Source organism: Cannabis sativa, chromosome 3 (genome assembly GCF_029168945.1).
Source record: "Cannabis sativa cultivar Pink pepper isolate KNU-18-1 chromosome 3, ASM2916894v1, whole genome shotgun sequence".
In the NCBI taxonomy this organism is placed as follows: Eukaryota; Viridiplantae; Streptophyta; class Magnoliopsida; order Rosales; family Cannabaceae; genus Cannabis; species Cannabis sativa.
In genome coordinates this window covers 8,700,917-8,715,796 of record NC_083603.1, presented here as the reverse complement: position 1 = coordinate 8,715,796, position 14,880 = coordinate 8,700,917, and the positions used below count along the sequence as shown (strand labels likewise).

Genomic DNA, 14,880 nt, shown 5'->3' with positions numbered 1-14,880 from the left:
ATCATTTACAAACGTTTTAACTGTTTAACTTTTACATCAAAATAAAGTCGTCTAACGACCAGCTACAAAAATCTCAGCCTTGCTGTCCCGAGGATCGTACGCTCCAGGCCTAACCGCCCCGACATGTACAATCTCATAAGCTCGCTCACGGTCCATCAGCTACAGCCTTGCCTTTACCTACACATGAACATAAACTGTGAGTCGACAGACTCAGTAAGAAAAGCATAATAATATCATACATAACTAACTGCCGTGTCCGACACGATACTGAGTCCCGCTACTGCCATGTCCAACATGGTACTGAGCTACTACTGCCATGTCCAACATGGTACTGAGTTTTGAACGTTCAGGGGACGGTACTATTGACAAGTATCCTCCTGATCGGTCGAACCGGTCATACTCCGCCGGCCGGGTCATACTCCACTGTCACCGACGGGATAGGTCAATAAAGATCGAACCACCAACCAAGTGTCGGCTGATCGGTCGAGCCGGTCATACTCCGTTCTTGGTCATACTCCGGCTGTCGTACCGACGTGACGGGGTTGGATGGTTCGAAGCCTAAATACATAACTAATGTAATCTAGCGGGCTTCCTACATGCACGCTAAACATGTATTCTACATATGCATACTTGTTATACTAATCTTACGGATTCCGATTTCGGGTGTGCGGTCAACAAGGCCGAAGCCGAACGGCGGATCGGCTCCTAAACCATAAAAATCACAACGCTATAAGTGACACGCTAAATCACTTCCCGGGGACTAAAACTTGAAACTAAAAGTTTCCCTATCGGTAAAAAGCATGGCAATACCCCTAAAAACCTAAAAACGAGGAAAACTAGGGTTCTGAAAAATCCCCCAACCCAGGTAGGCCAGGTTGCCTAACCGGAATTCGGTTACGGGAATTTACTGAACCCCCATCCGAATTCGGATGCACAACAGTAATTCGGTTCCTCGCAGGCAGCCAACTAAAAAATCTCATAACTTGACCAATTCAACCCCAATTGGTCCCAAACTTTCCAGACCTGTTCTAAACTACCCCTAGAACAAATCCAAGGCATCAAATTCACCCAGAAAACACATATACAAAATTCACCATTAAAGACCAAGCTTTGAGTTCCAAAACTCAAACTTGGTTAAATCCACTATCATGCATCCAAACCTATTTAATTCTACTCAAATAAGCATAATAACACCTCTGAAAACATACAAGAACATCCAGCAACTTCACAGAACAAAATGAACCATTTCCTTCAAAAATTTATAACTTTTTCACATAAAAAACTAAGAGCTTGAACAACCTAACTAATCATGCCTCAAACATCTCAATTTACATCAAATAAACATGCTTTGAACCTCAGAAAATAACAATCAAACACAGCAACAAGAACAGCCACAAAAGCATGCATTTTACTCAACTTTTTCATCATTTTTCTCAAAATTTAAAGGAAGAAATCAAGAGAGCTAACCTAGCTTGGAAAAATGCTTAGATTTAGATGAGATTCCACTTGAAAATTGAACAAAAATCCAGCCCTTTGAATCCCATGCACCAGCCGAAAATGAGAGGAAAAGAGAGAGAGTTTCTTTTGAAATTTTCTAATTTTTTACTAAGTGTAGAATTTTGTGAAAAAAAAGGATATAAATCAACTAGCATATATTAAATCCATTTCAGCCAAATAACCATTAAATAAATAATTATTTTTCATTTCATATAATCACAAAAGACAAAACACTAATGGGGCAAAAAGACCATTTTGCCCCTCCACCATAAAATCACATAAATCATACTAAAGGGGTATTTTTGGGACATTCTAAATTCCCGGCCATTCCCGACATTCCCAATGTCTAAAACCCGTCCCCAAAATACTAACATACTAAGTTGTGATTTCTACTGAGCCAAACGCCGAGTTCCAAAATACCGGACACCGGAAATGCGAAATATAAAAACTACTGATGACATAATCATGCATTTCTGAATTCCGTAAATAACAGTAATAAATTATTTAAATAGCTATAAATAATTTCATGATTAAACATAAACAACTGCTAATTTCCAAATTAACTAAGCGGGCTTTACATCAAATTTTATCTAAATTATACCGAAATTTCGGCAGCATAACGGTTGTAATTGAATGACCCCAAAAATTTTGAACATGGCTGTATAACGACAAATAACACATATATAACAGTAGTTTGTTCATCCATCCCACCGCAGCACATATATTCGCAGAACCTACTTCACTACGGATGAATATTGAAGATATTCAAACTCCACTAATCATTAATAATTAATTTCAGTTGAGAAGTTACCTCGGTTGTTAAAATTAAGTGTTTAGGCCAAGGAAGGAACATCTGGTACACGTCCCTAACATATCTGAACTCTTCAAGTGGGACTGGGATTTCAGCGTCCTCTTGCAGGATTTCCGAAACCATGATCCAAGCATGTGAATCATCGTAATCCTGGCAGTGAACTTTGATCTTACCCACATGCTCGTACAAATACCCTCGGGCCACAATATTGTCGATGTTGTCAGAGCAGAGATGTACTTGCTGATTAAGGGCCGCATGGTCATCAAAATTGTATAGGATACCTTGGTCGTTGAGGGAAATGAACTCCTCAGCATAAATTTGTGGTTGTACCTCATCCTGAGGAGCGTATGGTTGTGGAACATACGCCTCACCAGCCACCTCTCCTTCTTCCTCTTGTTCGGCAGCGTTCCTCTGCTGCTTAAGGGATTGGACTTCGGCTTTTAATTGTTCAATCTCCTTCGCTTGCCGAGCCACAACATCAGACACTTCCCTTTTCTTCCTGCCGAACAGTTGAGATGCCCTGGTCAGGAACCTACAAATCATAAAATGCAAATTAGCAACGATTTCATTTGTGTAACTAAATAAATAACATTTGAAGTAATAGCATACCCAAGGCAGCCACGACACGTCCGGGATGCTGCGGTGTCCCGAGCGCTGCGTGAGGATATCGTTTTGGCCCCGGACCCGAATTTGTCCACGACTAAGCTTCTCCTCTAATTGAGCCTAATGCACGCATATATTCAAGCAATTAGTATATGAATTATATACACTAACTCATGAGTAGAACTCAATTAAGGATTAATATATACTTACTATCTTCTCGGCAATTTCCTTGTCGTAATCAGTGACAAGTTTTCTACTCTTGGTGCGAGATTTAATCCAAACACGGTGGCGGGGAGGATCTGCAACTTCGAGGTCCTTTTTCTACATAACGTTATAACAATGAAATGAGTACCAATTAAATTGTATAGCACATTATAGCACATTAAATTTTTAGTATTACTTACCACAGCTTCCCGTACGTTCACCATTCCACTCTGACCACTTCGATGTCTGGATTGAATTTTTGAGGAACGTTCACGTTGCACCTTACTCAATTCCTACAATGCCAAAAAAATACATTAGATACATGTACTTGTATTTAAGAGTTTATCTTAGTGTTAATATAATTAGCGTACCAGAAATTCAGGAGTTAGTCGACTTTCAACAAATTTGCACCAATCAGCAGCGTCGATCTCCGGGTGCTTTTCAGGGACTTGTGCCAGTCGTCCCAGATCATTCTCTTTCAACGCGGGCATTATGATGTCTTTTGTCATCCTATTCTTGAAGTCTTTCATTAACTTCCCAGCTAGGATGAGACAATCATGTTTGAAGGTGTCCGACACAATGAACCCCGTCTATTTTGAAGGAAAACAAACACGGTTAGAGTCAACATTTGGAGTAATAGAAAAACAAATCAAAATTCTAACAAATAATAGCTTACCTGAATGTCTTTCCAAACTTTATTTTTTCAGAGTCTGGTTGACTTCTTTCCAATTTTTATAAGCCAACCCTATTGTCTGCCGACATCTGACTCCCAGAGTGGATACGAGCTTCGCGTAGCTTTTTCCACAGTATTGACCTTTATCATTAACTTCGAGGGCCACTCTTTTGCCCTGATCCATTAGTTTGGAGATTTCATTCATTTGCGTCGGCCCTCGTGTAGGTATTGTGGTTGGACACTCATTTTCTGCTCCCGAATCAGATCCTGATTCCGAGTTCGCCATGTCTACACCATTAACAAACAAACTTCAAAGTTATATATATAAGAAGTAGTGTATATGAAATATTAAAAGCATAAACAATATGTTAATGATTTAGGAGCATTCACAACCACAATATAAAGTAAGCTATATATCAAGTCATTCCCGAGTTGGAGTATGTTAATGGAAGTAAGTCTCGTTCGATTTCTTTGGGTTTCTATTTTAGGTTAACAGAACAATGAATCAATGATTTAAGCATAAGAAATGTGTTTTTTGCTTTAATTTACTTTTATTATTTTTATCTGTTATTGCATTTGTATTCTTCTTCCATAATTAAGTAACTTTTTTTTTATTACTATTATTATGTGTAATGATGAATGACTTTTAGCTTAAGGATTGTGATTTTAGTAAAGTGTTAAACATGTTGTGGACCATGTAGCTAATCATTACAATGGTCATCAATTATACCCAAAAAGAAGATGATTGAAATGATATTGGGATTTATTTTTATTTTTTTTATTAGTTATGGCAAAGATGAATTTTTGGGCATGTTTGATTCCAATTTTGAAAGAAATTTTAAAATTAAGGTCACCATTTTCACTAGATTAGTAAGCTAACATAACAAATGGTTAGATTATTTTTTAGTGACCTAACATCTTATTACTATGTTATAGCTAATTAGTTCTTTGGGTGATGTAAATATTAATATTTTTTTAGTAAGATTTATCCTAATTCTACCGAAATTTCGGCAGCACAACGGCTGTAATTGGACGTTCCCAAAAATTTTAAAAGTGCCTAAAATAACAAACAAAACAGATAACCAATACAAAATTTATCCACCCATCCGACCGCAGTACATGTATTCGCAGAACCTACTTCACTACGGATGAATATTTAAGATATTCAAACTCAACTAACATGCATTGATAATTAATTATATAATAAGAAAAAGTTAGTTAAAGTATATACCTATCAATGCAAGCTCAAATACACTACACACAAAATTATACCGAACCTACAATATAAACAAATACAACGAAATTGCAAAAATAATTATTTCATTACTTATAACTAGTTATTAAAAATAGTAACAAGTTACTTAGTTACTAAATTATACATACATATATATATATATAATCAATTATATCTCACACTATTATCTCAAAAAAAAATTATTTCCCACACTAATTTAATTTTAAAATTTTTATTTCTAAACTATACACACACTAATATACACACATTATATACACACATATTCAATAAAATATAAAATTACATATATATACTATATGTTGAGCTTTAAATTTTTACCTAATAACCGCAATCCGACGAGCAATTCCGTAAAAAATCCGGGCACTATACACATACAACACAACAATAATACCATTAAAATTAAAAAACCCAAAAAATAATTTACAAAAACTAAAAATAAAACAATGTACATTATAAAAATGAATAGAAACTATATTTATACCTTAAAAGAGGTTGAGATTCAATGTTTTCTCAACAAAAAATGGTGGCCGGAGTTATACCCACTATTTTTGTATAGGTTCGGATGACAGTGAAATAGGGAAAAAAATTAAAACTTTTTGGGTGTATAGGATTAAGTATCGAAAATAGAAGATTTTGCAACAAAAATGGGCTGAAATGGTTGAGAAATGGGGGAGAAAAGGGCTGGCGGAGGGGTGGTTGGCGAGGGTTTTCTCTTCTCTCTGGTGGTGGTTGTGCTCTCTGGTTTGGTTCGCGTGAGGTGAATGAGGAAGACGACATAGGGTTTGTATATATAACCCTATGCCGTCGGTTATTATAGAATAACCGACGGCATAGGGTACACGTGTCCGCAAACACGTGTACCCTATGCCGTCGGTTCCTATAAAGCAACCGACGGCATAGGGCTAAACCTAAAAAAAAAAAAAATTATTTCCCAACCGCCTCTAAATGGTATAATGCAATTTTATACCTACGGTTTTTATCAAAAAACCGCCTCTAAATGTCAATTTCGAAAAAAACGGGTATTTTCACACCCTTTAGCTTCCCTTTTTATAAGTGGGAGTGAAAAAACAGCCTCTAAAGGCCAAGATTGTAGTAGTGATTTATTAAAAAATATTATTAGTGGCCATTTTTTTTTTTGTACAAATACAATAATTAAGTGTATGTTATAGCCATTGACCTTGACGATCCTTCCATATGTGCTTCCAATAAAAATATCTGAAAAAAAAATTGTGACACATTTAGGTGACACTTGCTAATATTTTTATTTTTTAATTACAAAAATAAAAGTAAAATTTGTGTTTTTAAAAAACAAATGTGTTTGTAGGAAATTTAGGTCTGGTACATAGGAATTAATCTCTGTAATTCCAGGTTCAAGATCACACTTAAATCAAAACAAACAAATTAAGAATTAAAAATCAACAAACACATATTAAACCGAAAAGATAAACACAGATGAATCTAGATAGCTTCTAGACACAACAACACACGAGAATTATTCTAGTTCCGATCCTAAGTTCAATGTGAACTTGGTCATACTCCAGTTTGAAAGCATTGCCAACAATTTTTATTGATAATGAGAATTAGAGATATCAATTTCAGGAGCTACAAGAAAATAATCATAGTAAGTCATTCATGGTGTAATCTCTCAACACTTATTAACTCACTAACCCGAGCCAACATAATCGACAACATTGTTCAATACAATTCTCAATCCCAGCTCTTTCTCTCTCTCAAACATCTCTCTCAATTTCTCACTCTAACTTCTCTCTCTACTGTGTTGTATCTTTCTTGTTCTTCCTCATATTCTCTTGTGAAATGAGATAAGTAATCCTCTTTATATAGATCAAAGGACCTAAGATACTTGTTGTCATATTTGAAAGTTAAATTAGTTGATGAATAACTAATTAACCGAATGTTGGTTGGATTTTAAGGAATAATATTACAAATTTCACCTTTTCTTCAAGTCCCAACAAGCTAAGTATATATGTCCAATAGAGGTGGTAGTATTTTCATGTGTAGCTACTTAGCAACTAAGGTTGAGTAAGTCCAAGAAATGCTTGAACTTATTAACAGGTAACACCTTAGGGCCAATATCAGCAGGGTTCTTTTCTGACTTCACTTTCTCCAACTTGATTACGTCTTCTTCTATCTTCTCCCTTATCCAAAATAATTGAATATCAATGTATTTTGTCTTCTCGTAATAAACTAGATTCTTGCACAAATAAATCGAGGATCGACTGTCAGGATATACCCTTACCTTTCAAACTAGAAGTTTCAACTCCTTCAGAATTTCGTGTAGCCATATTGCTTCTTTGAATGCCTCTGTGCTTGCCATGAATTCTACCTCTGTAGTTGAAAGTGCTACTACGGATTGGAGCTGTGATTTTCAACTAATACAATCTCCACTAGTTTGAAACACAGAAGAGGTAGTAGACCTCCTAGTATCATTGCTTGATGCATAATCAATATCTATATATCCTTTCAATGTTACTTTCTCTGAAACTTTCTTGTAAGTCAATCTAATATCCGATGTCCCTCTCAAATATCTCAGCAGCCATTTGAGTGCCCTCCAATGGTTTATCTCAGGATTTGACATGAACCTACTCAATATGCTTAAAGCATGAGCAATGTGAGGTCTTGTGCTAACCATAACATACATGAGATACCCCAAGCAATTGCATATGAAATTTCTTCCATGCATCTCTTCTTTCTCTTCAGCTGTCCTAAGACTTTCTTCCTTGGTTAATACAAACTATCCTCCAAGAGGTACCGAATTGCTCTTAGAATCTTGCATCTTGAATTTGTTAGAATCTTCTCAATATAGGTCTTTTGCTTTAGATGCATGACTCTATCATTCTTAGATCTATGAATTTTTAAACCAAGTATCTTCTTTACTTGTCCCAATTCTTTTATGTCAAATTCTACCTTGAGTTTATCTTTAATTCCTTTGATTACTATATTGTCTTTGCCCATTATTAATATATCATCTATATAGAGTAAAAGATACATAACTGTTGACTTTTCTAGGTGCTTGAAATACAAACAAACAGTGATCAAATTTAAACCTTGTAAAACCAATATATACCTTATTTGCACAGCCATATAAGAGACTATACCCATCATGTATTTTTTTTTCATTTATCTTTTTATTTCAAAATTATGTTTGTTTGGCTGCACTGTTACTGTAGCTATAACCAATTAAAAGAGATTAAATATATATAAATATATATAAATATATATATATACTAGCTAATATTCTAATATTACATGTATACTTGCTTATACTTTTAGTTTAAATTTTGATTATATATATTTTTAATTGTATAAGTTATATATTATAAATACTTTTTTTATTTTATTATTTTCAAAAACATTAATAATAAAAATATTTTTAAATATATACAAGAAGTTTTAAAAAATAATAATAGAAATATTTTTTTAAAAAAATATATATGAAAAAGTAATATAAGGATATATTTTTTATATAATACACTTAAATAAATTTTAAAAAAAATAACAATATAAATATATGTAATAAATTTAAATTTAAATTACAATATTTTTCTTATATAATTATTTTCTACTTTATAGCACGAAAAATATATATTTAAAATAAACATCTTGTTTTATTACTTGGTAAATTAGAACTTTGTACTACTTCTAGTTTAGCTATAGTATTCAATTAAATTGTAAAATTTTAAGAGGAGTGTTACTGTCAATCTCCTATTACAATTTTTTAGTTAAATCTATGCCTAAAAACATGTGATGATTTTTTTTTTCAAATTTCTTTATGGCGATGTTCATTATGTTGACATCATCATTCCTGTAAATTTTTAAATAGTTTACAGTGTCACGAAAATACGTTTGAGTTTTTTAAATGCGCGTAGTAAACTAGAATATCTAGAAGTTTGTTTTCAGTATTGTAAATTATTCAGAATTTTTCAAAAATTTACAAGAATGATACTATAACTATAACGAATACCACTATTAAAAAAAATAAAAAAAATATTTCGACATGTGAATTCGAACGTAAAAATTGACTAAAAACTTATAATAAAAGATTGCAACTTTTACCTTTCCTCATTATAAGTGTCATTTTCACAAAGATGATGCAAAAAGTTTAAAAGACACAAGAACCTAATTTTTCTAAGCATGACACAGTACTTCAGATAAAAGAATATACCTTGCTCTAATCTAAGAAAAATATCTGATTGTACATATAAGAAGGAGACTCCAAACTAAGCACTGAATTATCACAATATATACAATCAAAGCATTGCTGTACTCCTTTCAAGAAAAAAAAAAAAGCATTGCTTTATTAAATGCCCCAAAATAAAAATATTTACACTCTTAAGTACACTAAAAAGAACTGCAAATTCTTATTTGTGTGAAATAAATAGTAGGCCACATAATTAAACTCAAATCTATACCTCTTTAATAAAATTTCATTAAACAGTTGGTAGAAAAGAAGTGTTGTTTCCGACAATTACAACATTTTATATATAAACTCGGCCAAAACTAATTACATTAGCTTTACACAACTCATGAAATATTCTAAGAAGAGTGCCACGTGAGATAGTCAAAATGATGACGTCATGCGATCCAAATCCTTGACTCTCAATTCTATATGATGAAACTCATCAAAAACAATGTATTTATTACATTATAATATGACCCAATTAAAAAAAACTAATAATGATCAACAATTCTCTGATTATATATTTGCATTTATATTAATCAGATATTAATACATGCAGATATTAATCACTAAATTCCAAAATTAAGAAATATGTATATATATGACAAAACATTAATCCCACTAAGAAATTAGACCAATTAATACCAAAAATGATCAGCCGAGATTGACCATGGCAAAACAAGGGTTTCCATCCTTGTCCCTAAAAAACCAGACCTGAACAAGTTGCCCACACTCGAGTCCATTTTTCTGAACAACACCTTTGTGCCAATTTTTGTTGAACACGTAACCCGCACAGTTGACGTTCTTGTATTTCCACCTCCTGAAAACTAAGCCATTTTCTTCTTCAAGGTTGGGTTGAATGAACCTAACTTGAATTCCCTCATTTTGGTCCAATTTCTTCTTCTCGTCGTGGTTGAGAAAGTCATCGGAACTGATCTGATTGCGTGGCATTTGAAGACGATTTTGTCGTGAGAGAGTATCAGTTTGGAAGAGTTTTCTTTGAATAACCAATTTGAGGTTGAGTTGATCACCAGTAGTCATACCGCGAATGACTTGGGCCAGCTCCTCAGAAATAGAAATAGGCGGAGGAGGGTTCGGTCCATGAATTACACCTCCTTTACTTGTATTACTCGTATCACTATCATCCCTGATCCTCTTTCTTTTATTATTCGACTTATTTCTTCTTGTCACCTTCGTTTCTTCAGGCACTACTCGTAGTACTACATCATCATGATGATCATCACTCGTACGGCGTCGTTTCGGGATGGCGCTTTCTAAGATCATGATGTCGTTGCTCCTTTTTGTTTCTTCAGATGATGATGATGATGACGATGATGTTGAGTGAGTAGAAGCAGTACGGCGTCGTTTCGGGATGCCGCTTTTGAAGATCATGAAGTCCTTGCTCCTTTTTGTTTCTTCAGATGATGTTGAGTGAGAGTAGTACTGCCCGGAAGTAGAAGCGGTACGGCGTCGTTTCGGGGTGTCTTCCTCTAATTCTTTCATTATATCAATATTTCTCAGTTTTTCTTTAAGCAAATCGTCAAGCGAATGATGACGATCATTGCCAGACAATATCTCAACGTGCAAGGAACACACCAAAGCAAGAGCTTCGATCATCCTTCTCTCATTCCCCATATTTATCTTCTTCTTCATGATTTCCCAAGAAAACTCAACCTTCAAAAACACTCAGTCGAGGTACAGAGAAATTTAGTAATTGTTGTTTTTTTTTGAATGATGATGAGAGTGAAGGTTATATATATGTAATCGCACAATATCAACGTATATATTATTTATTTATTTCCCACGAAAATGATCATAAAAACCCTTCGACTGCTAAGCTGCTGCAGTGAAAAGATCATAATCTGAGTACAACGGTCATATTTTTTCGTTTAGGGTTTGGTTGGACTACTTAAACGGTCGGAATAGAAAAGGGAAATATAAGGGAAGAGGAAATAAAAGGAATGCGCGCCTTGCAAGGAAAGAGAAAATTAATTAGTAACCAACTAATAAAGAATTTTTTATTAATAAAATAATTATAATAGCTAATTATGTAGTTGGACTACGGAGAAAATATAGGAAGAGTGTACCGAAGGATATTTAATTGCCAATTTTTTTAATTAATTAATTTATTTATTTATTTTTACTATCAGACATTTTTAAATTTGATAAATAGCATTTTTTTTCGTTTTCTTGAATAAGGCTATTGGTTGATTTGTTCTATCAATGGAGAAGCTTAGCATAGTTGGAGTCAAGAAGGGGAGTGGAGTAAAGAAGGAGATATTAGGCGAAGGTGTGATCCTGATGAGTTCAATTAATTTTGAGTGAGTCAATGAAAAAGTTATATTGTTGTTTGTTGGTATATCACTATTAATTCACTACAATGATCAAGTCTTTTGTAGGCGCATTATAGTTAATGCGTCCGTATAGCATTGTGTCGATACAGACGAACATTGAGAAAATTCGGCTGCAGTTAATGGGCATAATATTCAAGGTACTGTTACTTTTACATATATATGGTTTTTTTTTTCATCAGATATTGTGCTCCCTTTGTTGATCAAAAGCTTCTTATAATTTGCTGGTTACTATTAAATTTTGGATTGGAGATTCTAGAAAGGTTTCTAATTCAATCCTTGTCTGGGTCTTATCTGAGTTTATTTTTAGTGGTTCAAAATTTGATTTTGGATTGGAAGATTTTTACTTAGAGAATTTGGGGGAAAGGGTTACGAATCTATTAGAAATGCGTTTGACATTGAGAAGCTCATCTACGAGATCTTTCGATTTTGGAGAGCAAGTTTCTCTTCGGTTAAGATGATTAGAGGCTCTGGGTTTCCAAGCTATGGTATTATTATTAGTTGGTCAAATTTGTTTTTGTCTATGTTTCAATGGATTTGTTTGATTTTATTTATTTTGACTGGGTAAAGATAATGATGTTTTGTTTCAATATATTGGTATTGTTGAGGATCATATATCATATTTCATCTGTATACATATATAATGGTTTTGTATCAAGAAGATATGTTAATTTTATAAAATGGTTTGGTATATAGCCTGGAATTCTCTGTTTGATCTTCTCCGTAAGGCTATTGTAGATTGATTCTTTCTCCAGAGGGCTAATCGTGGGTTGAACCATTTCATTAATTCATTATTGCAAATACACCAAAGTTTATTTTAAACTTGTTAGCTAGTTTGTTTAGATTTTTGAAATCATATGGAAATATGACAATGGAGGCCAATGTCTCTCTCTACTACTCGACAACAAAGGTGATTGATGCTGTTATTAGAAAATTATTGGTGTTTCAGATTGTGTTGCCATCCAACTATATGAACAACTTTCTTCAGTTGTAATAGTTTAATGCAAGTAGAACCTTGTCTGATTTTTGTTTTTTTTTTTTTTTTCAATTACCCGAGTATGCAAAATTGTGTTTGTAAATTGAGTTCTTATTGTGATTCGTGAATGATGGTGACAGGGATGGTTGCCCAGATTGAAAATACATGTTAATCAACTTCCTACAACTATTGCAATAGTGGCATCATATGACACATTTGGGGCGTCTCTGGTATGTAACTATATGAGATTTGATTAACAAAATTAGCTTCTATGCGTTTTACCAAGGTGTGAGAATTTTTTTCCTTGTGGGGTTTATCTGTGGGAAGTGATAGCAGTGGAAGTGGCCCTGTTGCAGTTCTTAAGAATGATAGGTTGTTCTCAATTCTTTACTTAAATCCCAATACAAGAAGAAGGTACAACTTACTATTTGGGTTGACTTCTGGTGGACCCTATATGAAACTCAGAAGGTCCACACTTTAAAAAACGAAGAGAAAAAGTTTCAACTTCTTGATTTACTTTATTCTTTAAAATAGTTTTAGCAGTCTCTTATTGTCAAATTTGCCTATGACAAGGGCTTCAGAGTGTTGATCAACGTCTTCGTGAGAGTGTTGACTATGCTACTTTCTTGAACATTGTTGGTTCATGGGATAATGAATTATGGACTCATGTTTCGGTGTGTTACAAGGTTTTTTCAGAATTGTAGATTTTGCAATTATAATTATTATACTTATCAAGAATTGTCTTCTGCTCTTGAAAAAATGTTCAGCTGTTTCATGATAGGTGAGAATTTTTGTTGTTTAAGTCTGTATATACATCATTTGATTGATAATAAGCAACCGGTTTTGATTGATTGAATCTTTCAGGGTCTCTATCTCAAATACCAAAAGATGAATCTCTAAAGATCACCTTGAAAGTTCTAAAATGTGAAGTTCTTAGCGTATCTCCTATTAAGGTTGGTTTTTTTACAATTCTAAACGGTAAAACCAACACTAACACATAAATTTGAATATGTTCTCATAATGTGATTACTTTTTTGCAGCTATGGATTACAACAAGAACATTGAATTTGCAGCTATGGATTACTAAACATGTACAACTCTAGTAGAGCTGTTGAGGAAGTTGACAGCTTTGGTGATACCTTTAAGTGTAGAATAAGAATTTAGGGAAGAAGACCTGGCAGGTTTGGTGCATACTTTAGTACAAAACCCAAGTCTTGCTCAGTAAACTCTTTAAGTACTGAGAATTTTAAGTACAAAAATGAAGACAATCTTTTGACAGTAACAATTCCAAGCATAATCAGTAACTGGGATATCACTCTTCACTATTGAGATCCTCTCTATTTTTACAAGGCAAAGCCTCAACTGTAAGAAAAACAATGGTTGTTTTTCCAAGTGTGACTCGAGAATAAAGACCATGTGATGATTTGATTATGTGGGAAAAGAGGGTGAGAGACTCAGCACATATCTAATTACTTTGGTGTTCTCTCTCTAAAAAAATGTACTGTGAGGCCTCTCAACTTATTGACATGACTGATGAAAAGTTGACTCATTTGAAATGCACATTGGAACATTCATTCTCGTCAATCATCACTGTAGTGTTTGATATGTATATAATTAGGTTGTAGAGTAGTTTTTGATACGTACACTATCTAAGTTGGAGGGCCCTTATATGATTGCCTCTTAACTTTTCATCTTGATTTCATGCTAGATTAATCACAAGTGAAGGATTAGTAATAGTTAGTAATAATCTTTGCTGTCTTACTATGGTGTTGCAGAAATGAAGGTTGTAATTGTAGGAATTAACTTATGTAATTTTAGCTCCAAGATGATACTTAAACAAATAAATTTTAAATAAAGAAGAAATCATCAAACATATAGTAAATCAGAAATATAAACAGAGAGATAAAAGTAAATAGCTTATAGATGTAGACACAGAAACACATGAGAATTAATGTGAACTTAATCCTACTCTAGTTAGAAAACACGCCACCATTCTTTATTGACTAAGAATAAGAGATATCATTCTCAAGAACAACAAGAAAATAATTACAGCAAGTCTTAGTCCCTCAACACTTATATAATCACTCACTCGAGCCAATATGATTGTTCCAGCTCTCTCCTTGTAGAAAAATCAACTTTATTAACCATCAACTTCTATTACTAACTAATCAGTTGGAAACAGATTCCAAACAGAAACTACAACCAGAGTAGAGTAAAGAGACTCTAGCAAAATTATGAGCTATCTTATTCGCTTATCGTTTAACAAAATAGACAATTATATCTCCAAGTTCAGAAATTAAAGCTTTACAATA

At 33.6% G+C, this 14,880-nt stretch overlaps 2 protein-coding genes across 3 annotated transcripts; one reads left to right on the top strand and one right to left on the bottom strand.

Annotated features, from left to right (window-relative positions):
• Positions 1–9,895: 9,895 nt before the first annotated feature.
• LOC133035893 (B3 domain-containing protein At1g05920-like) lies at positions 9,896–10,876 on the bottom strand. The gene has a single exon (XM_061112333.1). It carries the CDS (start codon positions 10,874–10,876, stop codon positions 9,896–9,898), a length of 981 nt encoding a protein of 326 aa, XP_060968316.1.
• Positions 10,877–11,777: 901 nt separating this feature from the next.
• Positions 11,778–14,312, top strand: LOC133035608 (uncharacterized). 2 transcript variants are annotated; one of them, XM_061111629.1, is made up of 5 exons: positions 11,778–12,080; positions 12,709–12,798; positions 13,265–13,349; positions 13,433–13,521; positions 13,609–14,312. In XM_061111629.1, exons 1-5 carry the CDS (start codon positions 12,078–12,080, stop codon positions 13,669–13,671), a joined length of 330 nt encoding a protein of 109 aa, XP_060967612.1. In that variant the 5' UTR covers positions 11,778–12,077; the 3' UTR covers positions 13,672–14,312. The 2 variants fall into 2 exon arrangements, 1 of the variants encoding a protein (XP_060967612.1); XR_009686746.1 differs by lacking the exon at positions 13,265–13,349.
• The last annotated feature ends 568 nt before the right edge of the window (positions 14,313–14,880 follow it).

Coding starts and splice junctions, on each gene's coding strand:
- LOC133035893 (XM_061112333.1), bottom strand. CDS start 10,876: ATGGGGAATGAGAGAAGGATGATCGAAGCTCTTGCTTTGGTGTGTTCC.
- LOC133035608 (XM_061111629.1), top strand. Junction 12,799..13,264: donor ACACATTTGGGGCGTCTCTG/GTATGTAACTAT, acceptor AGGTTTTTTCAG/AATTGTAGATTTTGCAATTA. Junction 13,522..13,608: donor TTAGCGTATCTCCTATTAAG/GTTGGTTTTTTT, acceptor ACTTTTTTGCAG/CTATGGATTACAACAAGAAC.